This window comes from Erythrolamprus reginae, chromosome 6 (assembly GCF_031021105.1).
Source record: "Erythrolamprus reginae isolate rEryReg1 chromosome 6, rEryReg1.hap1, whole genome shotgun sequence".
NCBI lineage: Eukaryota > Metazoa > Chordata > Lepidosauria > Squamata > Dipsadidae > Erythrolamprus > Erythrolamprus reginae.
The window spans coordinates 91,388,687-91,413,408 of record NC_091955.1 but is presented as its reverse complement, the minus strand read 5'-3'; the positions used below and the strand labels follow the sequence as shown (position 1 = coordinate 91,413,408).

The following is a 24,722-nucleotide window of genomic DNA, read 5'->3' as shown; positions in this document are numbered from 1 at the left end:
TTAGAGATATGGAACCAAACCTTCTCCTCTTTTAAAAGTACAGTTTGAGGTAAACTGCATACAATACATCTCTTACACTGATAATAGAAACATAGAAACATACAAGACTGACGGCAGAAAAAGACCTCATGATCCATCTAGTTTGCCCTTATACTATTTTCTGTATTTTATCTTAGGATGGATATATGTTTATCCCAGGCATGTTTAAATTCAGTTACTGTGGATTTATTTACCACATCTGCTGGAAGTTTGTTCCAAGGATCTACAACTCTTTCAGTAAAATAATATTTTCTCATGTTGCTTTTGATCTTTTCCCCAACTAATTTCAGATTGTGTCCCCTTGTTCTTGTGTTCACTTTCCTATTAAAAACACTTCCCTCCTGGACCTTATTTAACCCTTTAACATATTTAAATGTTTCGATCATGTCCCCCCTTTTCCTTCTGTCCTCCAGACTATACAGATGGAGTTCATGAAGTCTTTCCTGATACGTTTTATGCTTAAGACCTTCCACCATTCTTGTAGCCCGTCTTTGGACCCGTTCAATTTTGTCTATATCTTTTTGTAGGTGAGGTCTCCAGAACTGAACACAGTACTCCAAATGTGGTCTCACCAGCGCTCTATATAAGGGGATCACAATCTCCCTCTTCCTGCTTGTTATACCTCTAGCTATGCAGCCAAGCATCCTACTTGCTTTTCCTACCGCCCGACCACACTGCTCACCCATTTTGAGACTGTCAGAAATCACTACTCATAAATCCTTCTCTTCAGAAGTTTTTGCTAACACAGAACTGCCAATGCAATACTCAGATTGAGGATTCCTTTTCCCCAAGTGCATTATTTTACATTTGGAAACATTAAACTGCAGTTTCCATTGCTTTGACCATTTATCTAGTAAAGCTAAATCATTTACCATATTACAGACCCCTCCAGGAATATCAACCCTATTGCACACTTTAGAGTCATCGGCAAATAGGCAAACCTTCCCTACCAGACCTTCCCCTATGTCACTCACAAACATATTAAAAAGATACATTTTATGTATCTATCTAGTATTTGATTCCACAGTTCTAGGATTTAGCACCATCCGAAAGAAAACAAGGATTACAAATTCAATAAAAAGGAATTATGGTTGAAGATTATGGACGCAGTCTTTTTTTTCCTTCTCTAGCATTTTATACAGAAAGGTCAATGCATAAAATATTTTTTAGAGATATGGAACCAAATCTTCTCCTCTTTTAAAAGTACAGTTTGAGGTAAACTACATACATCTCTTACACGGATAATCATTTCCAAGTAAAGTTATCTGAACAAGTCCTATTTTTAAAAGAAAGCCACTGAAAACAGATACACCAGAAGCGAAGGGCTGTTTTATCAACGGCTTCCTTACGATGCTAAGAATAAGTCAGCAAAGCATGCAATTTAATTTTGGAATTGTGGTTTACCGTAAAAGTTCGCTTTCCTTGAGTGGCCCCGAATCTTATTTACAGTTTTGGTCCTCATTGAGCAAGAACTTCTATTTTCCAGATCGCCACGCAACAATCAATCATACAAAGTCCATTCTGTTCACGCGTGCAGAAAAATCCAAGTCAAAAGGTGTGTGTGTGTGAGAGAGAGAGAGAGAGAAAGACTCGTCCTTCTTCTTTCGCTTGGAAAAAAAAAATCAAAACAAAACCCCGGGACCTTCAAGTAACTCGGAGGCTTCGGGTATCAAATTCCTTCGAACACTCGGCCCAATGTAAGCCACGCGTTGCTGTCTACAGAGCTTTAAAACAATGGTGCCATTGGTAGACCGTGAACGACACGCCAGTATTTCCCATCACAGCCTACACGTCCGGCATTCCACTCCAGAAGAAACAAGTCTCCAGTAAACTCGTTTCACAACAGTTTGAGACGAACAACATCAAGGACGGCGATGAATACAGTACCGAGAACAGAATTATCAAATGATAATTGTCCTGGGTTACAAAGTACTTCAGTGGCGACTATTAAATATGCACATAGACAGAATGTTCCCGTCCAAAGGAAAAATGAAAGAAAAGAGGGGGGGGGATCCTTGTTCCATGCAAGCTTTCCAAAAACAAGCTAGAGAAAGATTACATTATCGTGTGCTAGCTCTCTTGGAAATACCCAAGCATTCCAAATCAGCAAATGCTTCATTAAAGTATTAAAATTCTTGTGGGTGGCAACTCCAGGACTTGACGCTCTTTTAATTAATGTTGAGGGATGGTTTCTTTAAAAAAAATTAAGCTAAGAGGCACTGCAACACGCCTATCGGAAAGCTTCTTTAATGGCAGAATAGATGATGCTGTGCAGGGCATCTCTGAATTGCAACCATTCATTTAGTGACCGAAGTTAGGATGGCACGGAAAAGTGACTTAACATGACCGTTTTCGCGCTTATGACCATTGTAGCACCCGTCCACCCCGTGGTCACATGATCAAAATCTAAATGTTTGGCAACCCCTTAAAAACAATAAAAAAAACAATTTAAAACCAACAATTAAAACATTTTTTTTTAAACCATGCATGTCATTAATGGTTGGATCCCAACGGTACAGGATCAAATCAACGGCCCGAGGCCTGCCGAAAAAGCCAGGTCTTTACAGCTTTCCGGAAGGCCAGTAGGGAGGGGGTAGTCCAGATATCAATGTTTCCAGGGTAACTTTCGACCATTGCTTGGTGACACTCACCCATCATTCACAGATCAGATAACCCCATTGTTTTGCTTATTTGTACATATCACTGGGTGGTGTCCATCTGATATAATCGCAGCAGCCGAACACTTGTGTGCAAACAGAAATTGGAAAGAACCACGTAAATCAGGGGTGTCAAACTCAAGAAATGGCCCTCAATGCCTCTGGTCAGTGAAAATTGGCCTGTTTTTGCTGGCAGGGGACTGTAGGAGGCCATTGCAGAAGGAAGGAAGGAAGGAGGGAGGGGGGAGGGGTGGAGGGAGGGGGGAGGGAGGGAGGATGGAAGGAAGGAAGGAGGGAGGGAGGATGGAAGGAAGGAAGGAAGGAAGGTAGGAAGGAAGGAGGGAGGGAGGGAGGGAGGGGGGAGGGAGGGAGGGAAGGAAGGAAGGAGGGAGGGAGGGGGAGGGAGGGAGGAAGGAGGAGGGAGGGAGGGAGGGAGGGAGGGAGGAAGGAAGGAAGGAAGGAAGGAAGGAAGGAAGGAAGGAAGGAAGGAAGGAAGGAAGGAAGACAATGGATTCCCCAACCCCAGCTGGGCCACCAGAGGTACCCCCACCATGAGTGATATCAAGCTTGCTACGCCCCCTTCACGTGCCCCTCCCCAGGTCAAATACAACCCTGATGCAGCCCTCAATGAAATTGAGTTTGACACCCCTAATCTCGATTGTTTTAAGGGCCTTGCAGGAAAAATGGAACATGGGCATAAAACAAAGACTTATGATGAGTCCCCTGCTGAATCCAGAGTTTATGGCCTGACTATGGAAGCTGTATTGGGAACGTGCCCCTAGTTAAATGTAAACGAATGAGCAGTGCAGAAAATTTAGAGAGAATCAAAGAGGGTGAATGAAGATAGGGAACTGAAAAATGAAATTGTGGTCTGTCAACAAGAGATCAGGATCGCCCTGAAAGGAAGAAGCAACAAGAATCAAATTTCACCTGATTCCCTGATCACTGACCCCACGTATTAGTTCAATGTGAGAAAGACAGGCAATTCCCACAACAGTTTAACAACACTGCTAGAGCGATGTGCCATCAAAGCACACAGCATGCATTGCCCTGAATTGCTTCTAGGCTTCCATGAACAAGGAGTACATACAAGGTTGAATAAAAATGAAGGTTTTGGCAGAAGTTGCCAACTTTTTCCAGAAATAAGTTCAATTACTTATACATTTGAAATAAGTTCAAATGTAATACTTTCTCTGATCCCTGAGAAAGAACAGGCTGTTTTTTTAAAAGCATTCCAAGTTCAGAAGATCTCCTCAATTTGGTAAATGATTAGTTACCTCTTCTCTTTGAAGACTGTTCTTCAAAGAATGAAAAAAAGCTTTGCCTTTTTAAACTCAGAATTTAATGGGATCCTAAAAGTAACAGTATTTGGTTTTTGAGATTCAGATTAACATTATTTTTTCAATCAATCAATCAATCAATCAATCAATCAATCAGAATAGAGCTGAAAGGGATCTTGGAGGTCTTCTAGTCCAACCTCCTGCTTAAGAAAGAGATCCTACAGGGCAGTGGTTCTCAACCTTGGGTCGGGACCCCTTTGGGGGTCAAATGACTATTTCACAGGGGTTGCCTAAGACCATGGGAAAACACAAATTCCCCATGGTGCTAGGAACTAAAGCTTCTATTCTGGTGCCTTGGAACATATTTTTACAATCCGACCAATCAGGTGTTTACAGTGGGGTTGTCCCTCTGACCTTCCTGCCAATCAGCTTAAAGAATTGGCGCTGGACTTATGGTTGGGGGTCACCACAACATGAGGAATTGTATTAAGGGGTCGCGGCATTAGAAAGGTTGAGAACCACTGCTATAGGGCGTCCTGCTTGGGCAAGAGGTTGGACTAGATGACCAACAAGGTCCTTTCCAACTCTGTTAATTTGTATCTGTATGCTCCGATGGACAATTATGGCCCTTTTACGACATGCGGACTTCAACTCCCAGAGTTCCTGAGCCACCCATGCTGGCTCAGGAATTCTGGGAGTTGAAGTCCACACATCTTCAAGCTGCTATGTTGAGAAAGACTACCCTATACAAAGGGCAAAATGAACACTTGTTCTCATGATGCTTATAAGGGTTTTCAATGTTTCCAGATTAGTTCGTCTTGTGGATCAGTTGTGTAATCTATTCCCCCCCACCCAGCAATTGGAAATTAAGTCTTCCTTTGCTGTTTCCATCTGAACCACACTTCAAAACAGGTGTGGTAGAAACTGGTTCGTTTTGCCAAGCAAACACTTTGGTCTTTATGTAGTAATCAGGTATCGCTTCCTCATTTAGATTTACACAAATGAATGTCAACCCCGAATCGCCTGTCACTTTACATAACATTTAAAAAAAAACAATGAGCAGCATTCATTGCCTGCTTTTATTGTTTGGACTCTGAACAACAATCTAATATCAAGCTACTCAGATCTGTACAAAACATCATCTTTCGGCTGTGGCGAGGGGGGCGTTTGCCCAGGTTCGCCTGGTGCACCAGTTGCGGCCCTAATTTGGACAGGGAGTCACTGCTCACAGTCGCTCATGCCCTCATCACCTCGAGGCTCGATTACTGCAACGCTCTCTACATGGGGCTACCTTTGAAAAGTGTTCGGAAACTTCAGATCGTGCAGAATGCGACCGCGAGAGCCATCGTGGGGCTTCCTAGATTCGCCCATGTTTAAGCAACACTCCGCGGCCTGCACTGGCTGCCGATCGGTTTCCGGTCACAATTCAAAGTGTTGGTAATGACCTTTAAAGCCCTACATGGCATTGGGCCAGAATACATCCGGAACCGCCTTCCACTGCACGAATCCCAGCGGCCGATTAGGTCCCACAGAGTTGGCCATCTCCGGGTCCCGTCAACCAAACAATGTCGTTTGGCGGGCCCCAGGGGAAGAGCCTTCTTGTGGCGGCCCCGGGCCTCTGGAATTAACTCCCCCCGGATATTAGAACGGCCCTCACCCTCCTTGTCTTTCACAAATTACTCAAGACCCACCTTTGTCGCCAGGCATGGGGGAGTTAAGATATTCCTTCCCCCTAGGTCATTACAAGTTATGCATGGTATGTTTGTGTGTATGTTTGGTTTTTCATAATAAGGGTTTTTTAGTTGTTTTATTAAATTGGATTGTTACATGCTGTTTTACCATTGTTGTTAGCCGCACCAAGTCTGCAGAGAGGGGCGGGATACAAATCCAATAAATGAATGAATGAATGAATGAATGAATGAATGAATGAATGAATGAATGAATGAATGAATAAATAAATAAATAAATAATATTTTGTATTTGGAAGACTACGTAACATTTATGGCGTGTGCAGGGTGAAATGTTCCCGGTTCGCTCATGTCTATTGATCGTCGGCGAGCCGGTCGCTCAGCCCACCTGCCCAGACACCATCATTTGGGTTCTTTTACCCTCTGCATAGGCGCAAAAAGTTATGTGCATGCAGAAACATTTTGGAAGCAGAACACATCTTCGGAGATCCGCAAGTGGCCATTGCACATTGCCCAGAGGCTACCATACAAGGAAAAATCATGCCTTTCAAAGATTGCTTGGAGGTGTAAGATACTTCCTTTTTTTTCTTTTTTTTATTTAAAACAAAACAAAACAAAAACACACAAACATAAAGAAAGGATACACACATCCCCATTTCCGCCAGAAGCACATACGGAGTTGTATAAGTTTTTACATCAAAAAAAGGTGTAAGATACTTCAAATGTAATCTACCAGATTCCCTCTTTTGGTCACCCTAAGGACAGACAGGAAGGAAGCTAAACACCAGATTGCAAGAATACAAACGAATGATCAGATGAAAAGACCCAAATTCATTGGGTAGCCTGACACTGCAGTAAATAAGAACATGCATTCAATTTCGCAGCTACTAAGATTGTTGGCTGAGCAGGAATAAAAACAGCCAGTGAAATAGCCCCTTGTCAGTAACCAGGACTGATGATTTACTACCAGCTTATCAGGTACTTAGCAACCCAGGACTTGGCAGCACAAGCAAACAACAATCAGAGATTTGACAGCCAGCCATCAACACCCCAATCAATAACTAAAAAGCCACACACAACAATATAAATGCCATACAAGTAGCCCAAAGGACACATTCTGCTAGAGAGAGGTTCCCTGAGGATGGGCTCCAAATCAGGGCCAAATGTTTGGAAGATTAAATCTGTGGTCCAAGATTGGATCCTTCAACATTATTCTGGGAAACGTATATTCACCTTCATTCACTCTTAGAAAGAAAGAAAGAAAGAAAGAAAGAAAGAAAGAAAGAAAGAAAGAAAGAAAGAAAGAAAGAAGAAAGAAAGAAAGAAAATAACAAAGAAACAAAGAAACAAAGAAAGAAAGAAAATAACAAAGAAACAAAGAAACAAAATAACAAAGAAAGAAAGGAAGAAAGGAAGAAAGGAAGAAAGAAAGAAAGAAAGAAAGAAAGAAAGAAAGAAAGAGGGAGGGAGGAAGGACTCATCTGATTTTAAAACTGCCCTTCTGAAAAAGTGAATTTCTTCCAATATTTACTTAATTTACTCTAAAGACATCGCATGCTAAACATAGCAGCAAAGCTTGAAATATATCAATAAGCTACTGAAAACACAACACATTAAAAAAAAATACACACACCATGATTTGACAACAGCCAACACAACACAGCAACTGTGATCCACGTTAGTATTTTAACACTCAAAATGGAGACATGCTGGTGTGGGTTTTTTTTAACACCAAATCATCACATTCACAATTTGTTAACCAACTTCCAAAATATATTATCCTTGAACTTTTTCTGAGTTTCCAAAACACACTATGCAGAATGTGAAAGGGTTAAAAAGAAAGGGGGGGAAGGGAGTAAGATAGTAGCAAGTAGCAGATGTACAGAAAAAATTAAACACTTGAAATACAAAACCGAGGGAATTGATAGGCAAGCTAAATCTAGCAGCCATCTGAAATCATTCTCAAGTCGTATGAATGCTTCCCATGGAAATATGCTAACATCTTATGAAGAAGCAATTACGCCCTTAGAAGGAAATAATGAGTCTAATGGCACCTTAATGTCTAATAAATCTACTATAGCACTGCATAAACATTTATGGATTACTTCATCCCGTAAATGGGGTAAAGCAGCCGTTTTCAAGCGATCTGAAGCACTGATAAAGGAGGTGAGAGGTATGAAAGAGGAAAATTACATGTCGCACCAACACTCCGCAGTCTGCATTGGTTGCCGATCCGTTTCCGGTCACAATTCAAAGTGTTGGTTATGACCTATAAAGCCCTTCATGGCACCGGACCAGATTATCTCAGGGACCGCCTTCTGCTGCACGAATCCCAGCAACCAGTTAGGTCCCACAGAGTGGATCTTCTCCGGGTCCTGTCAACTAAACAATGTCGCTTGGCGGGACCCAGGGGAAGAGCCTTCTCTGTGGCGGCCCCGGCCCTCTGGAACCAACTCCCCCCGAAGATTAGAATTGCCCCCACCCTCCTTGCCTTTCGTAAGCTACTTAAAACCCACCTCTGCCGTCAGGCATGGGGGAATTGAGATAATCTTTCCCCCTAGGCCTTTACAATTCACTGCATGGTATGTATGTATGTATGATTGGTTTTATAACATAAAACCAATATTGGATTTTTACATTCTGTTTTTTGTCACTGTTGTTAGCCGCCCCGAGTCTACAGAGAGGGGCGGCATACAAATCCAATAAATAAATTAAGAAAATGCTGGATAACCATTTGTCAGAAGTGATATAGAGTTTCCTGCCTAAGTAGAGGTTGGACTAGAACAGGGCTCACCAACCTTTCAGGCCTCAGGGACCACTAAATTCATAATTCATAACTGCTCAAAGTTTTCCCTACTGGTTCTCCAGAACGGGTCAATAACCTGTTGAATCCCACCTCCGATTACATGCGAATTAGAACTGGATAAGATTGTACAGCAGGAAAGTTAAGCAATCAACCACACTGGGGCAGAAAGGCATCCCGAAAGTTATCTAAAATCCAAATGAGAAATCAAAAACGTTATTAAAAGAAAAATAGTGGCAGAGCTAAACAAACTTTGAGCGGAAGCCAGAGTCCTGAGATGAAGGGATAAAGAATTCCTAAAACTGTGGATAAGGTTGTTGTCGTATGTCCTCCAAGAGTTGCATTTTTACGAGTTTGGGAAATCTTTAAATCAATCCGTCAATCAATATGTAGATAGGGAGAGAAAACTGTCAGGTTTCTTCTTCCTTTCTGCTAAAACTGCCACTAATAAGCCATCTGGAAAGCAAGCCAAGCCAAGGCAAAGTAGCACGCCTGACAGTTATGTTGGCTTACAAATTCTTGTAGAAAGATGCCCAATTAAGAGCTAACCGCTCAACCTGTTGTCTTTACTTGCAAACAAAGAAGCCTTCGTGAAACATAAGACTGATAGGATGTCAGTCTTATTCAGCCCTAACCAGCGCTAACCATTTTTTTCAGCCCTAACTAGGTGCTAACCATTTTCTCAGCTCTTGCAGGTTTTTTTCATTGTTACTCTCTGCTAAGAATGTTTTCCAAGCCCTAAGTCTTTGCAGGGTTTTTTTCATTGCTCTCTAACTTGCTCCAAATGTTTCTTTCCAGCTCTAACCAGGTGCTAACGATGTTTTATTTATTTATTTATTTATTTTGTCCAATACATAATACACATTGAAGAGAATAGATATGTAATAATATATTATTATATTCTGCGGAGTCTGCGGAGAGGAGCGGCATACAAATCTAAATAAATAAATAAATAAATAAAATAAATATAAATAAAGAAAAGAATAGAAGAAAAGATATAAAAGTATAGGTGAACATATTTGAAAGGAAGAAAAGATAAATGAAATAAGGAGAGACAATTGGACAGGGGACGGAAGGCACACTGGTGCACTTATGCACGCCCCTTACTGACCTCTAAGGAACCTGGAGAGGTCAATCGTGGATAGTCTAAGGGAAAAATGTTGGGGGTTAGGCACTGACACTACGGAGTCAGGTAATGAGTTCCACGCTTCGACAACTCGGTTGCTGAAGTCATATTTTTTACAGTCAAGTTTGGAGCGGATAATATTAAGTTTGAATCTGTTGCGTGCTCTTGTGTTGTTGCGGTTGAAGCTGAAATAGTCATTGACAGGTAGAACGTTGCAGCATATGATCTTGTGGGCAATACTTAGATCGTGTTTTAGGCGACGTAGTTCTAATCTTTCTAGACCTAGGATGGATAGTCTGCTTCTGCAGGGTATTCTGTTTCGAGTGGAGGAGTGAAGGACTCTTCTGGTGAAGTATCTTTGGACATTTTCCCAGCTACTACTGGCTTGCAAGCTCTTTCATTGTTACTCTCTCCGAATAAAGTGTTTTTTTAAAGCCCTAACCAGGGGATAAAATAATGTGCTGAAGCTGACCAGACTAAGGACGTTAGCCAGATGGATACCTGGTAAGCAGATTCTTTTTCCTACTTTCCTCCCCCAAAACTAAGGTGCTTCTCATACTCCGGTGTGTCTTATACTCAGAAAAATACGGTACAGTGTTCCCTCGATTTCCGCGGGGGATGCGTTCCGAGACCACCCGCGAAAGTCGAATTTCCGCGAAGTAGAGATGCGGAAGTAAATACACCATTTTTGGCTATGGACAGTATCACAAGCCTTCCCTTAACACTTTAAACCCTTAAATTACCATTTCCCATTCCCTTAACAACCATTTACTCACCATTATTACTGGTACTCACCATTGAATATGACACTTAGTGATCCTGATATTTATAAACATAATTATTTATTAACGATAATTTTTTTTTTGTTATTTATTTGCAAAAATTATTAGTTTGGTGATGACATATGACGTCTTCAGGTGGGAAAAACCGTGGTATAGGAAAAAACCCGCAAAGTATTTTTTAATTAATATTTTTTGAAAAACCGTGGTATAGGCTATTTGCGAAGTTCGAATCCGCGAAAATCGAGGGGACACTGTATTTGCAATTCGAGAAAATGTTTTTTGTTTTACTGGTCCTGAGGCTCTCTATTTTAATATGTAATTAAAACAGATACAATCTTGCACCATTTACGACAAACCTAAATTGGAGTGCAAGTTAGTAGTATTCACAGGTACAAATAAATCACAATTCAAAGTGTTGGTTATGACCTATAAAGCCCTTCATGGCACCGGACCAGATTACCACTGGGTCTTCTCCGGGTCCCGTCAACCAAACAATGTTGCTTGGCGGGACCCAGAGGAAGAGCCTTCTCTGTGGCGGCCCCGACCCTCTGGAACCAACTCCCCCCAGAGATTAGAATTGCCCCTACCCTCCTTGCCTTTCGAAAGCTGCTTAAAACCCACCTCTGCCGCCAGGCATGGGGGAACTGAGATACTCTTTCCCCCTAGGCCTTTACAATTTTATGCATGGTATGTCTGTATGTATGATTGGTTTTTATATAATGGGTTTTTAACTGTTTTTAGTATTCGATTTTGTTATATACTGTTTTATTGCTGTTGTTAGCCGCCCCGAGTCTGCGGAGAGGGGCGGCATGCAAATCCAATAAATAAATAAATAAAATAAAATAAATAAATAAATCAGGAATTTAGTGGGGAGAAAGAGAAAGAAAGAAAAAAATTCCGGAGGCACAGAATTGCATGGGGCAGACAAGCGAAGAGAGAAACAGGGAATTGAATTATTTCCTTTGGTGGTGTAATTTGGACCCATCTGTTCCAGAACAGCGTCTCCTTTATATCTTCAAACACCTGCTCTTTCTTAATTATCATTCTTGTATTAAATCTGACAGAAACCACGAAATGCAAATAACAAGATAACAGGATGCTAACGCAAATAGATATTTTTTCAAAAGTTCATCATTCCAGGGGGGAAAAGTAATGCAATCGGAATGTGTCCTCTCTCCAACCGTTGCGCTATATACCGGCCGAGGTTTGTTATAATGCTGCTATAAAGCTTAACATTCCCAGTTAGGATTTATCTATTGCTTTTAAGAACTGTTTCTTTTATTCCACTGACGTTCCTACAGTAAGCATAGTATAGGACAGTGATGGCGAACCTTTTTTGGTGCACGGGCCAAAAGGGGTGTGTGTGGGTGTGCTAGTATGCGTGCAACTGCCCATGCCCCGTCCCTCTCCCCCCACGCATGCGCACACACACACACACCGTGCTGCCCCCCTGCGCATGTGTACCGGCCTTTCTGAAACCTGGTAGGTGAAAAAGATGCCCAAAGGGGCAAAACGGAAGTTCAGGAAAACGCACTTCCGGTTTGCTGTTGTGCTGTTTTTTGCACTCCCGAGGGTTCAGGAAAGCACAATGGACAAACCAGAAGTGCATTTTCCAAACTTCCATTTTGCCTGATGTGCTGTTTTTTTGCACTCTGGAACTTCAGGAAGCTTCCCTGAACCCGCCAGAGTGCAAAAAACCAGCACAACGGCAAACCGGAAGTGCGTTTTCCCGAACTTCCGGTTTATCCGTTAGGGGATTTTTTTGCTTACGGGGTTTCAGGGAAGTTTCCCTGAAGTGTCCGAAGGACGAAACTGCCTTTTCAAAGGCCGAAAATCAGCTGGCCAGTGCACACATGCACACTGGAGCTAAAACATGGCATGCAACCTGTAGCACGCATGCCATAGATTCGCCATCACAGGTAGGGTTTTAATACTTTACAGAAAATAGACAAATGCGATCATCAGAAACATGAGCTAAAAATCTGCCTATTGTTTTGGATTCAAAGAGACTGGGACATAAGACACAATGGCTACGTTTGCGCATAATGCTAAGTCCTAAATTATTGTTTACAAAGTAGCACGGCTGGGTTCATTCGTCACATTACAGTGAAATTAAACAAACCAGATTATGAGATGGCTGCCAGAAAATATCCGCTTTGACCTGCTTTTTTAATTTTGACTTTCATGTCCCCGAGAAGTTATAGAAAATATGAAAGGTAGAAATAACCCGGACTTCAAGTGAGTCAATATAGCTAGTCCTCAACTGTAATTAAGACCAAAATTTCCATTGCTAAGCAAGATGGTTAAGTGCGTTCTGCCCCATTTTGTTTGCCGCACTCGCTAAGCGAATCCCTGCAGTTGTTAAGTTAGCAAGAATAGAATAGAATAGAATAGAATAGAATAGAATAGAATAGTTTATTGGCCAAGTATGATTGGACACACAAGGAATTTGTCTTTGGTGCTCATGCTCTCAGTGTACATAAAAGAAAGAGATACATTTGTCTTCACAACTTAACACAGTTGTTAAGTGAATCTGCCTTCCCCGTTCAATGTTAGTTATCAGAAAGTCACAAAAAGGGATCACATAAATTTACATGTCAGTAGCCAAGCTTCAGAATTTTAATCGCATGACCATGGCGATGCTGCAATGGTTGTAAGTTTGAAAAACAGTCTACGTCACTTTTTTTATAGGGCTGTTGGAACTTTGAACAGTCACAAAATGCATTGTTGTAAGTCGAGGACCCCCAATATAAATGACGGCGAATCTATGGCACGGATGCCACAGCCATGCAAGTCGTTGCCCTAGCTCAGCTCCAATGTGCATGTGTGGACCGGCCAGCTAATTTTGGGCTCACACAGAAGCTCTGGGAGGGCGTTTTTGGCTTCCAGAGAACCTCCAGGGGGCTCTCATCCAGCTCCACAGAAGCGTTTGGAGCCTGGGGAGGGCGAAACATGACCCTACTGGGCCCACCATTGGGAAACAGGCCATTTCTGGCCTCTGGAGGACCTTCAGGAGGGGTGGAGGAAGCTGTTTTCACCTTTCATTATGGGTGTGGGCACTTGCGCATGCGCCATAGCATGTGTGTGTGTGTGTTTGTTTGTTTGTTTGTTTGTTTGTTTGTTTGTTTGTGTATGGATGGATGGATGGATGGATGGATGGATGGATGGATGGATGGATGGATGGATTGATTGAAACATAGATGTCTGACGGCAGAAAAAGACCTCATGGTCCATCTAGTCTGCCCTTATACTATTTTCTGTATTTTATCTTAGGATGGATATATGTTTATCCCAGGCATGTTTAAATTCAGTTACTGTGGATTTATCTACCACGTCTGCTGGAAGTTTGTTCCAAGGATCTACTACTCTTTCAGTAAAATAATATTTTCTCCTGTTGCTTTTATTTTATTATTTATTTATTTATTTATTTGCTTGCTTGCTTATTTACTTATTTATTTAATTATTTATTCAATTCTTATGCCGCCCTTCTCCTTAGACTTAGGGCGGCTTATAACATGTTAGCAATAGCACTTTTTTAACAGAGCTAGGCTATTGCCCCCACAATCCGGGTCCTCATTTTACCCACCTCGGAAGGATGGAAGGCTGAGTCAACCTTGAGCCGGTGATAAGATTTGAACCGCTGACCTGCAGATCTACAAGTTAGCTTCAGTGGCCTGCAGTACAGCACTCTACCTGCTGCGCCACCCCGGCTCTTGTGTAAACCCTCTTTCGGCACCCAAGGAAGAAAAGGTTAGCCATCACTGAAGTAGGATGTCATATTATCCTAGTAAATGTGCAGATTGAAGCAGTGTGTCTTTTTGTACAGTAATTGACAGATGGAAATTCTGTTAATGTGTAGATTTTGGAAGCACTTTCCAAGAACTTTGGTATTATTATTAGTTTCTCATATTGGGAGTTTCTCATTTTTAATCCTTGTAAACTGTCCAGAATCATCTGATAAGTTATACAGATTGATTTTTTTTTAAAAAAAACCCAATTAAAGAGCTCTGCGTTACAACCCAGAGCTACAAATATTATCTTCTATGGTATCAATTTCCTTCTTCCTTCTATCACACATTTCCTAGAGTAGCAAATTTATCTATCTATCTATCTATCTATCTATCTATCTATCTATCTATCTATCTATCTATCTATCTATTAGATTTGTATGCCGCCCCCCTCTGGGCGGCTAACAACAATAATAAAAACAGCATATAACAAATCTAATATTTAAAATAATTAAAAAACCCTTATTAAAAACCAAACAAGCACACACACAAACATACCATGTATAAATTGTATGGGCCTAGGGGGAAGTGTGTGGTGTGTTTAACTATTTCTCTTCCAATATTGACAAAAGTGCCTCTCTTTCACCCAGCTTTTAATTACAGATAGTTTTTGACTTACGACAGTTCATTTAGTGACCTTTCAATAATTGCAAGCAAATTATGACAATTTTTCACAGTGACAACCATTGCAGCATCTCCATGACCATGTGACCAAAATTCAGATTACTTGGCAACTGATTCACAACTGATTCACACACCCCAAGGGCTGTGAGGGAAGCCGAATATTCACTTAACAGGCAAGGCAAGTGTTCTGTCTGGGTGCCCCCAGACTTCAACACCAACTGGAAAAAGCAGCCAGACATGCTGGTAAAAGCAAAAGCACTTTATAGTTTGAAAAATAAACACAGAGAAAAACCTGTTCTTCCCAACAGGCAGGCTATGAGACTTCACAGCAGAGTCCTGATGGCCAGACAATACAGCAGACTTCTTGCTGGCACACCCACCACTGTAGAGAATAAGACCCACACCTTTTTCCCCCAAGGTTTCAGTATTCAAAGTCACAAACCAGAATTCCAAGACGCCAAAGATCGCAGCCAGGTCCCAGGACTCCCAAAGATAATACTCCACAAGCCAGGAAGGGTGGGTCTGCCTTTTCAGCCTTTCCAGAGAGCACCACACCCAAACCCAGCTGTTGCCTCTTTAGTGCTGAAAGTACCTGGCTAATTGTCCCCTTCGTTGTGTTGCTCTTCTCTGCCGGAGATCGATGATTGCTTGTGCATTTTCATCTAAGGAATCCAGGCTGCTTGCTGGGGAGAGCTCCCTCTCGGGGGACTCTGGCTGTCCTCCCTCTCCCTCAGCCTGAGATTCCTCCTCCCCGTCTGCCTGAACCTCCTGTTCCTCATCCTCCCCCTCTGAGCAGGAAGCCGGCAGAGGATCAGCCGTTCCCTGAGGGGCCTCAGACGGAATCACAACACCAAGAAAGCAAAACTCCTTTGACAAATGTTTCACTTAACAGCAAACATTTGGGCCTCAGTTGTGGTCATTAAGTCGAGGACTACCTGTAATAGCTTTTCCCTTCATTTGAATATGGATTTTATTTTATTGTATCCTATAAAAACATAAATTTAATTGCTGGGAAGCTGCCTTGAACACTCATATAAACTAAAAGACAGTGTGCTATATTATTAATAGCACTACTGTTGCCATGCAGAGTTTAGTTATTTGCCTCAGAGATGAACAAACATCTAATAGACTTCCCTTCAGACACTATTCTCTACTTAATGCAGTCCTTCTCAAATACAGTGGCACCTCTACCTACAAATGCCTCTACTTATGAACTTTTCTAGATAAGAACCGGGTGTTGAAGATTTTTTTTGCCTCTTCTCAAGAACCATTTTCCACTTACAAACCCGAGCCTCTGAAACTGTAACTGGAAAAGGCAGGGAGAAGCCTCCATGGGGGCCTCTCTAGGAATGTCCTGGGAGGAAACAGGGCCGGAAAAGGCGGGGAGAAGCCTCTGTGGGGCCTCTCTAGGAATGTCCTGGGAAGAAACAGGGCCGGAAAAGGCAGGGAGAAGCCTCCGTGGGGCCTCTCTAGGAATGTCCTGGGAGGGAACAGGGCCGGAAAAGGCAGGGAGAAGCTTCTGTGGGGCCTCTTTAGGAATCTCCTGGGAGGAAACAGGGCCGGAAAAGGCAGGGAGAAGCCTCCGTGGGGCCTCTCTAGGAATCTCCTGGGAGGAAACAGGGCCGGAAAAGGCGGGGAGAAGCCTCTGTGGGGCCTCTCTAGGAATGTCCTGGGAAGAAACAGGACCGGAAAAGCCAGAGAGAAGCCTCCGTGGGGCCTCTCTAGGAATCTCCTGGGAGGAAACAGGGATTCCACCCTCCCTGTGGTTTCCTCAATCACACACATTATTTGCTTTTACATTGATTCCTATGGGAAAAATTGCTTCTTCTTACAAACTTTTCTACTTAAGAACCTGGTCACGGAACAAATTAAGTTCGTAAGTAGAGGTACCACTGTAGTGGGGTGCACCCTCTTGGGGGGGGCATGGAGCAATGCCAGGGAGGGCGTGTGTGACCCACTCCATCAATTCCCCTGGACAGAGTGAAAAGAGGTCCCTAATCGAAAATAGACTCCACTAAGTTCAGTGTGACTTACTCCCAGGTAAGTGGGTAGAGCAGCCTTCCCCAGGCAATAATTTGCTTGCAGCTTATCATAAGTAAAATAATAAATATTAAGACTAAAATTCCATTGGGCCCCAGATCAGAGTGTTTTTGGGGAGGGTGCCAAATGTTAACCTCCTCCGCAGGGGCGTAACAAAAAAAACGATTGAGAGGCACTGAGTTAATGTAAGGTCTGTCTCCAATTTGTAAGTTTTCTGGGAAAAGCCGAATGGCAAACAAGAAACGCTCTTGAATAAGATGCTTTGTTTCCTTCGAAGGATGGCCTGGCCCACAAGACGGAATTTGTTGCAGCGGCAGAAAACTTCTTCCACTGCAAATCCAAGTTTTATTCGGGCGACAAGCACTGAAAACAGTGAAAATAACTGTTTTTAAAAGCAAACTGGTGAGCAAATCCTCATAATCATATTCAGGAATTGGGATAACAGGCCATGCCCTAGCTACGGAGTTACTCAAGAGAGAGATTCACTATTAGAAGCCTATTTAGAAGGACGGCCTAATTTAATCCAATTAACTGTACCAAAAATATGACCTGCGTGTAATTTTCTTTTTACTGCTGAATAACCAAAAAAAAGACAAGGAGCTTATAGCAACCAAAGATTGCAGCGACACAGAATTATTAAACCAAGTGTGGAATTCAGCCACCGGCTCTCCATTTTCCTATAATAGCAATAGTACTTGGACTTATATATTGTTTCATAGTACAGTGGTACCTATACTTAAGAACTTAATTCGTTCCGTGACAAGCGTCTTAAGTAGAAAAGTTTGTAAGAAGAAGCAATTTTCACATAGGAATCAATGCAAAAGTTAATAAGGCGCACGACTGGTGAAACCACAGGGAGGGTGGAGGCCCTGTTTCCTTCCAGGAGATTTCTAGAGAGGCCCCACAGAGGCTTCTCCCCACATTTTCTGACCCTGTTTCCCCCCAGATTCCTAGAGAGGCCCCACGGAGGCTTCACCCTGCCTTTTCTGGCCCTGTTTCCTCCCAGGAGATTCCTAGAGAGGCCCCACAGAGGCTTCTCCCCGCCTTTTCTGATCCTGTTTCCTCCCAGGAGATTCCTAGAGAGGCCCCCACAGAGGCTTCTCCCCGCCTTTTCCGATCCTGTTTCCTCCCAGGAGATTCCTAGAGAGGCCCCATGGAGGCTTCTCCATGCCTTTTCCGGCCCTGTTTCCTCCCAGGAGATTCCTAGAGAGGCCCCATGGAGGCTTCTCCCTGCCTTTTCCGACCCTGTTTCCTCCCAGGAGATTCCTAGAGAGGCCCCATAGAGGCTTCTCCCCGCCTTTTCTGATCCTGTTTCCTCCCAGGAGATTCCTAGAGAGGCCCCACAGAGGCTTCTCCCCGCCTTTTCCGATCCTGTTTCCTCCCAGGAGATTCCTAGAGAGGCCCCATGGAGGCTTCTCCCTGCCTTTTCTGGCCCTGTTTCCTCCCAGGAGATTCCTAGAGAGGCCCCACGGAGGCTTCTCCCAGCCTTTTCTGGCCCTGTTTCCTCCCAGGAGATTCCTAGAGAGGCCCCATGGAGGCTTCTCCCAGCCTTTTCTGATCCTGTTTCCTCCCAGGGGATTCCTAGAGAGGCCCCACGGAGGCTTCTCCCCGCCTTTTCTGGCCCTGTTTCCTCCCAGGAGATTACTAGAGAGGCCCCACGGAAGCTTCTCCCTGCCTTTTCTGGCCCTGTTTCCTCCCAGGAAATTCCTAGAGAGGCCCCACAGAGGCTTCTCCCTGCCTTTTCTGGTTACAGTTTCAGAGGCTCGGGTTTGTAAGTGGAAAAGGGTTCTTGAGAAGAGGCAAAATTACTTTTCTTGCCACAGTTGTTAAGTGAATCATGGCAGTGGTTAACTTAATAACACAGTTGCTAAGTGAATCTGGCTTCCCCATTGACTTTGCTAGTCAGAAGGTCACAAAAGAGGAATCACACATCCCGGGGGCTGCGACTGTCATAAATATGAATCAGGAGGCAAACATCTGCCACATACCTCGAAGAGACCAATAAGAGCACACATGGTTGGCCTCCTCCAGGTCCCATCGACTAAGCAATGGAGGTTGGCAGGACCGCGGGGGAGGGCCTTCTCTGTGGCTGCCCCTGCTCTATGGAACCAACTACCTCCCCCCAATGTTCATACTGCTCCCACCCTACTGGCCTTCCGTAAGGCCACAAATACCTGGCTCTGCCAGCAGGCCTGGGGGCCATGAATGGTACATCCTTCATGGTCAAACATTATGTGTTTTTATAATAAATGGGTTTTATTACAGGGTTTAGTTTTAGATATTATATTCGACTTCTTTTATTGCTTGTATCTTTTTTATTTGTATTATTATTTTGTAAAGCATAGAAGTCGAATGAATGAATGAATGAATGAATGAATGAATGAATGAATGAATGAATGAATGAATGAATTTTGGTCACATGACCACAGGATACTGTGTGGGTCGTTAAGTGAGGGAAAAGGGTCGTGTCTCTTTTTTTCATTGCCATTTCACTAAATGAACTGTTGTAATTCTACGGAGATCTACGTATCTATGGAGATTCTCAATCATCCAGATTACGTTGTCCCAGAGGCTTTTTCAGTATGATTAAATTACACTCATTTTCTTTCTCAATGCATATTTTAAGCTTCAGCAATTCCCTTCATTTAATTTTTTCACGTTTGAATCCTGTGACCCTTTCTTTCTACTTCAATGGGATCCTCTATTAATCTAGTATTTCTGACTTCTAATCTCAGTGCGTTGGTCCCCTGTGCCATTTTTTTCAGCTTTTCTATATCCCTAATTGTCCCCTTCATTCATTAAATGTAGATTTTCTTATTAACTTCCATGCTTTCCAGGACCTTCGCATTGCTAAATGTTCTCTCGTGTGAGTGCTCCGTTGCTGGAGGTTTTCAAGAAAAGATTGGACATAAGGCATAAGGTCTCCTGCCTTGAGGAGCGGGTTGGACTAGAAGACCTCCAAGGTCCCTTTTAGCTCTATGAGATTCTATGTTCTATAGGTGCAAAAAACTTCTGCGCCCCCTCCCAATCTCCCCCTGGGGCTGATAGACCACTTTATTTTACTTTATTTTAGAAAATATTCCTTCTCTCTTGTATTTTTATTTTCACTTAGGCGTGATATCCTGAGTAGTTGGAGCTTGCAGGCTACTTGATTGTTTTGCAATCTGTGTTCTGAGTCTAGTTTCTGTTTTTATGGCTGGGTTACGTTTGAGGGCTGGTTTCCAGATGTCTGGTAGGCGGGAGGTATCATCCCGCTTGTTCATATTTTGGGGATGTTTTTCTATCCTCAAAATATGAACAAGCGGGATGATACCTCCCGCCTACCAGACATCTGGAAACCAGCCCTCAAACGTAACCCAGCCATAAAAACAGAAACTAGACTCAGAACACATATTGCAAAACAATCAAGTAGCCTGCAAGCTCCAACTACTCAGGATATCACGCCTAATCAACAACCATTAACTAATCAGCATACTTCAGCTACATCAACGACCCCAGATGTTACCCCACTGACTCACCCGGAAGTTTCTACACAGCAGGCAATTGCTGAGCCATCAAACCACACCCAGCCACCAGTATTTATAGAAGGAAGGCAGCTTAGGTCTCGCAGTGTTCGCCTTAGAACAAGGACAGAAACACCAGCCTGAAGATGACGAGTGGGACCTCATCGAAACGTCGCCAGAAATTTTCAAATCCTACAAGGGAAGAAATCTGAATATACCAAGACTGTCATACCTGTATCCGTGAAAATCTACGAAAACATTATTATATCTCTGTATACCACCAATACGTACTTGACAAAAAATAAACTAAAATCAGGAAGTTATACAGGCTTTCTTGCAACTGGCACCACCTCAAATCAACAGCTACGCTCTTCCCAGAGCATCCCGGTTCTCCATTGCTGAGGCAGTGGCTGGATTTCACTGTGTAAAAATTCACAAACTGCACAGATTCTGCCACAATGAAAGCCTGGAGCTGAGAGGGGAGACACAGCTGTGACAGTGCAGCTGTCTTCTTTTGTTATGGGAGACACAATAGGAAGAAGGCGCCAAGTCACACAAAGCCTCCGAAAACCTCTTTCCCTAACCTCTTCCTATGGGAGTTTCCCCCCTTCAGTATCGTTGTGGTACATTTGAGTCTGACGATACAAAAGTTCGAAAATCAAAGCTAAAGCCAAGCATTGTAAAATGTATTCCTTTTTTATACACGTTCAGATTTTATTCACGGTGTAAAGTACAGTGGTACCTCTAGCTACAAACACCTCTACTTACGAACTTTTCTAGATAAGAACCAGGTGTTCAAGATTTTTTTGCCACTTCTCAAGAACCACTTAAAAACCTGAGCCTCCGAAACTGTAGCCGGAAAAGGCAGGGAGGAGCCTCCGTGGGGCCTCTCTAGGAATCTCCTGGGAGGAAACAGGGCCGGAAAAGGCGGAGAGAAGCCTCCGTGGGGCCTCTCTAGGAATCTCCTGGGAGGCAACAGGGCCGGAAAAGGCGGGGAGAAGCCTCCATATGGCCCCTCTAGGAATGTCCTGTGGAGAAACAGGGCCGGAAAAGGTGGGGAGAAGCCTCCATGTGGCCTCTCTAGGAATCTCCTGGGAGGAGACAAGGCCGGAAAAGGTAGGGAGAAACCTCCATGGGGCCTCTCTAGGAATCTCCTGGGAGGAAATAGGGCCGGAAAAGGGAGGGAGAAGCCTCCGTGGGGACTCTCTAGGAATCTCCTGGGAGGAAACAAGGCAGGAAAAGGGGGGGAGAAGCCTCCGTGGGGCCTCTCTAGGAATCTCCTGGGAGGAGACAAGGCCGGAAAAGGCGGGGAGAAGCCTCCATGGGGCATTTCTAGGAATCTCCTGGGAGGAAACAGGGCCAGAAAAGGCGGGGGAAACATGTCTCCACAGGCATGTTTTCCCTAACTTACGTTAAAAACAACCAGCTGCTCCTTCTAGGACTAAACGTCCAGTGTCCTCACCATCCAGGTTTCATTTCCCTCTGATCTGACCCTTTAGGTCTGAATCATTTTCAAAATTCCAGAGATGGAGGCACATACAAATCTAATAAATAAATTTAAGTTGTGGTTTCCCCAATGCAGGAGATGGGGGGGAGTTCTTCCTGTAAATTGGAAGAAGAACAAGCCTCTGAGCTCATCTTTCTTGTCCCCTTCTTCACTGACACAAAAATAAAGAGGTCTGAGCATCAATCTCTTCCAAAAGGAACTGATTTAGGTCCAACGTTTGCAATCATAATTGAGAACGGTTGCGATGGCTAAACAATGTTTGTAAATCATGGGCTACTGGTAAAGCATACAGAGAGAGACAGAGACAGACTCCACCACTCGAAACAGAACACCCTACGAAACTAGACTTACCATCCTGGGTCTAGAAAGCTTAGAACTACGATGCCTTAAACATGATCTAAGTATTGCCCACAAGATCATATGCTGCAACGTCCTGCCTGTCAACGACTACTTCAGCAATAACACAAGAGCACGCAACAGGTTCAAACTTAATATCAACCGCTCCAAACTTGACTGTAAAAAAATATGACTTTAGCAATCGAGTTGTCGAAGCGTGGAACTCATTACCAGACTCCGTGGTGTCAACCCCCAACATTTTTCCCTTAGACTCTCCACGATTGACCTCTCCAGATTCCTTAGAGGTCAGTAAGGGGCGAGCATAAGTGCACTAGTGTGCCTTCCGTCCCCTGTCCAATTGTCTCTCCTATATTTTATATACCTTTTCTCCCATCCATATATCCTTCCTCTACTCTTCATTGATGTATTCTATTCTCATATCTCTTCTTCAATCCCTTCCCTGATATTTACTACTACACATTTTTATTCTTCTTAACTTCCAATTTGTATTGGACTAACTAACTAACTAACTAACTAACTAACTAACTAAATAAATAAATAAATAAATAAATAAATAAATAAATATACAGAGACATTGTCACAGAGATCTGCACTCAACCTCTGAGTTGCCTTCTGCAAACGCATCTCCCAAAATAATGGATGAAGCTAGGTCAAAACCTAAACCCAATGTCATTTGCATGGACTTCTAATTAGAATGAGCTGCAGTTCATTTTATCTTTCAGTCGTATGCTTCATCAAGTTGCAAATAGGGGCTTGTCTGGAAAGCATCCAGATCTTTCCAAGGTCAGCTTAAGTACCTCGGGCTGATAAATACTATTCCATCCTTTAAGTCACTATGCCACGATGCTTATTACCCTGTTTCTCCAAAAATAAGACGTACCCCGAAAGTAAGGCATGTCAGAGGTTTTGCAGAATTTGCTAATATAAGGCACCCCCCCGAAAATAAGGCGTAGCCAAGTTTACATACGGTACGGTGGAAAAACATACGGTACCATTCAAAGCTGTTCATCGCGGTACCGTAATAATGTGGCGCCCCCTGCTGGCCCCTTCCATCGCTTTGTACCGTCCAGTACAGCAGACACAGTCTGCTGCTGTCTCACCGCCATTGCAGTCTCCACTATAGTGCCGTAGACTGTAGTTCCCCTGGTGGCTGTAAGCTGCAATAGCGGGAGTATACTGTTGTACCATATAAGTGCCGTCATTTGTGTGGGTGGCTGCTGTACTGACAGGTACCGTACCGTAATCAGTGTACCGTACAGTATACTTTCTTTGGGGGTGTCAGCTTTTCTGCCTGTGAATTTGTCTTATTTGAGAAATATAAGGCACCCCCCGAAAATAACACGTAGCACAACTTTTGGAGCAAAAATTAATATAAGACAGTGTCTTATTTTCGGGGAAACACGGTAATTGACTTCCGAAGGCTACATTTTCATAGTAGAGGATATACAAGTAAAACCGTCATTCTATAGACCCAGGTGGGGAAAAGTGTCCGTTAAATCAGAGTTGTCCATTAAATCAGAATGGATATAATTTATGCCATTTGGGTAATTTATGTAGATTATATAAATTAGAGCCAAATATGTGAACTACAGCAATTTAACAGTAGATCTTTTAGGGGTGATCGAAGTTAAAATTAATATATTGTCTTTCCATCAATGGGGGTTATGTAAAAATCAATGTTACTTGTGCAAATAGTATGAATATACACATTTACAGATGCGCAAAGCTAGAAGGGAACAGCACTAGAAATAGCATTTAGATTTATATACCACTTCATAGTGCAGTGATGGTGAACCAATGGCACGGGTGCCACAGGTGGCACGTGGAGCCATATCTGCTGGCACACGAGCCATTGCCCTAGCTCAGCTCCAATGTGCATGTGTGTGCCAACCAGCTGATTTTTGGCTCACAGAGGCTCTGGGTGGGCGTTTTTGGCTTCCAGAGAGCCTCTGGGGGGGTGAGGGGGCGTTTTTACCCTCCCCCAGTTCCAAGGAAGCATTTGGAGCCTGGGGAGGACAAAACACGAGCCTACTGGACCCACCAAAAGTTGCAAAACAGGCTGTTTTCAGCCTTCAGAGGGCCTCCAGGACACAGGGGAAACTATTTTCGCCTTCTCCAGGCATTGAATTATAGCTGTGGGAAATCGCGCATGCACGATAACAAGCGCCCACGCTCTTTCAGCACCCGGGGATAAAAAGGTTCGCTATCACTGCTCTAGGTCGACTGAGTTGACAAACTGGAGCTCAGCCAGAGGAAGAGGCATGGCCAAAGAAATTGCAACTCAGTCCCTGGCTAATCAAACAAAATGATAATCCATTCTTGGACTCTCCAAGCAGCACACAGAAGAACTAAGGAGAGATTTCCACACAGTGAGAACAATTAACCAGGGGAACAACTTGCCTCTAGAAGTTGTAAATGCTCAAACACTGGAAGCTTTTGAGAAGGTGTTGGATAACCATTTGTCTGAAGTGGTGTAGGGTTTCCTGCCTAAGCAGGTGGTTAGACTAGAAGACCTCCAAGGTCCCTTC

General features: G+C 43.3%; 1 protein-coding gene across 3 annotated transcripts in view; it reads right to left on the bottom strand.

Annotated features, from left to right (window-relative positions):
* The window catches only part of USP6NL (USP6 N-terminal like), a 153,412-nt gene that overhangs the window by 78,532 nt on the left and 50,158 nt on the right, over positions 1-24,722 (bottom strand). The window contains exon 1 of one of the 3 annotated variants that reach the window (XM_070754385.1): positions 1,444-1,672. The exons of the other annotated variants lie outside the window; for them this stretch is intronic. Coding sequence (XP_070610486.1) covers positions 1,444-1,501 — 58 coding nt within the window. The 5' untranslated portion in view covers positions 1,502-1,672. Of the gene's footprint in view, positions 1-1,443; positions 1,673-24,722 lie in introns of those variants that run through there. 3 annotated transcript variants of the gene reach the window in all.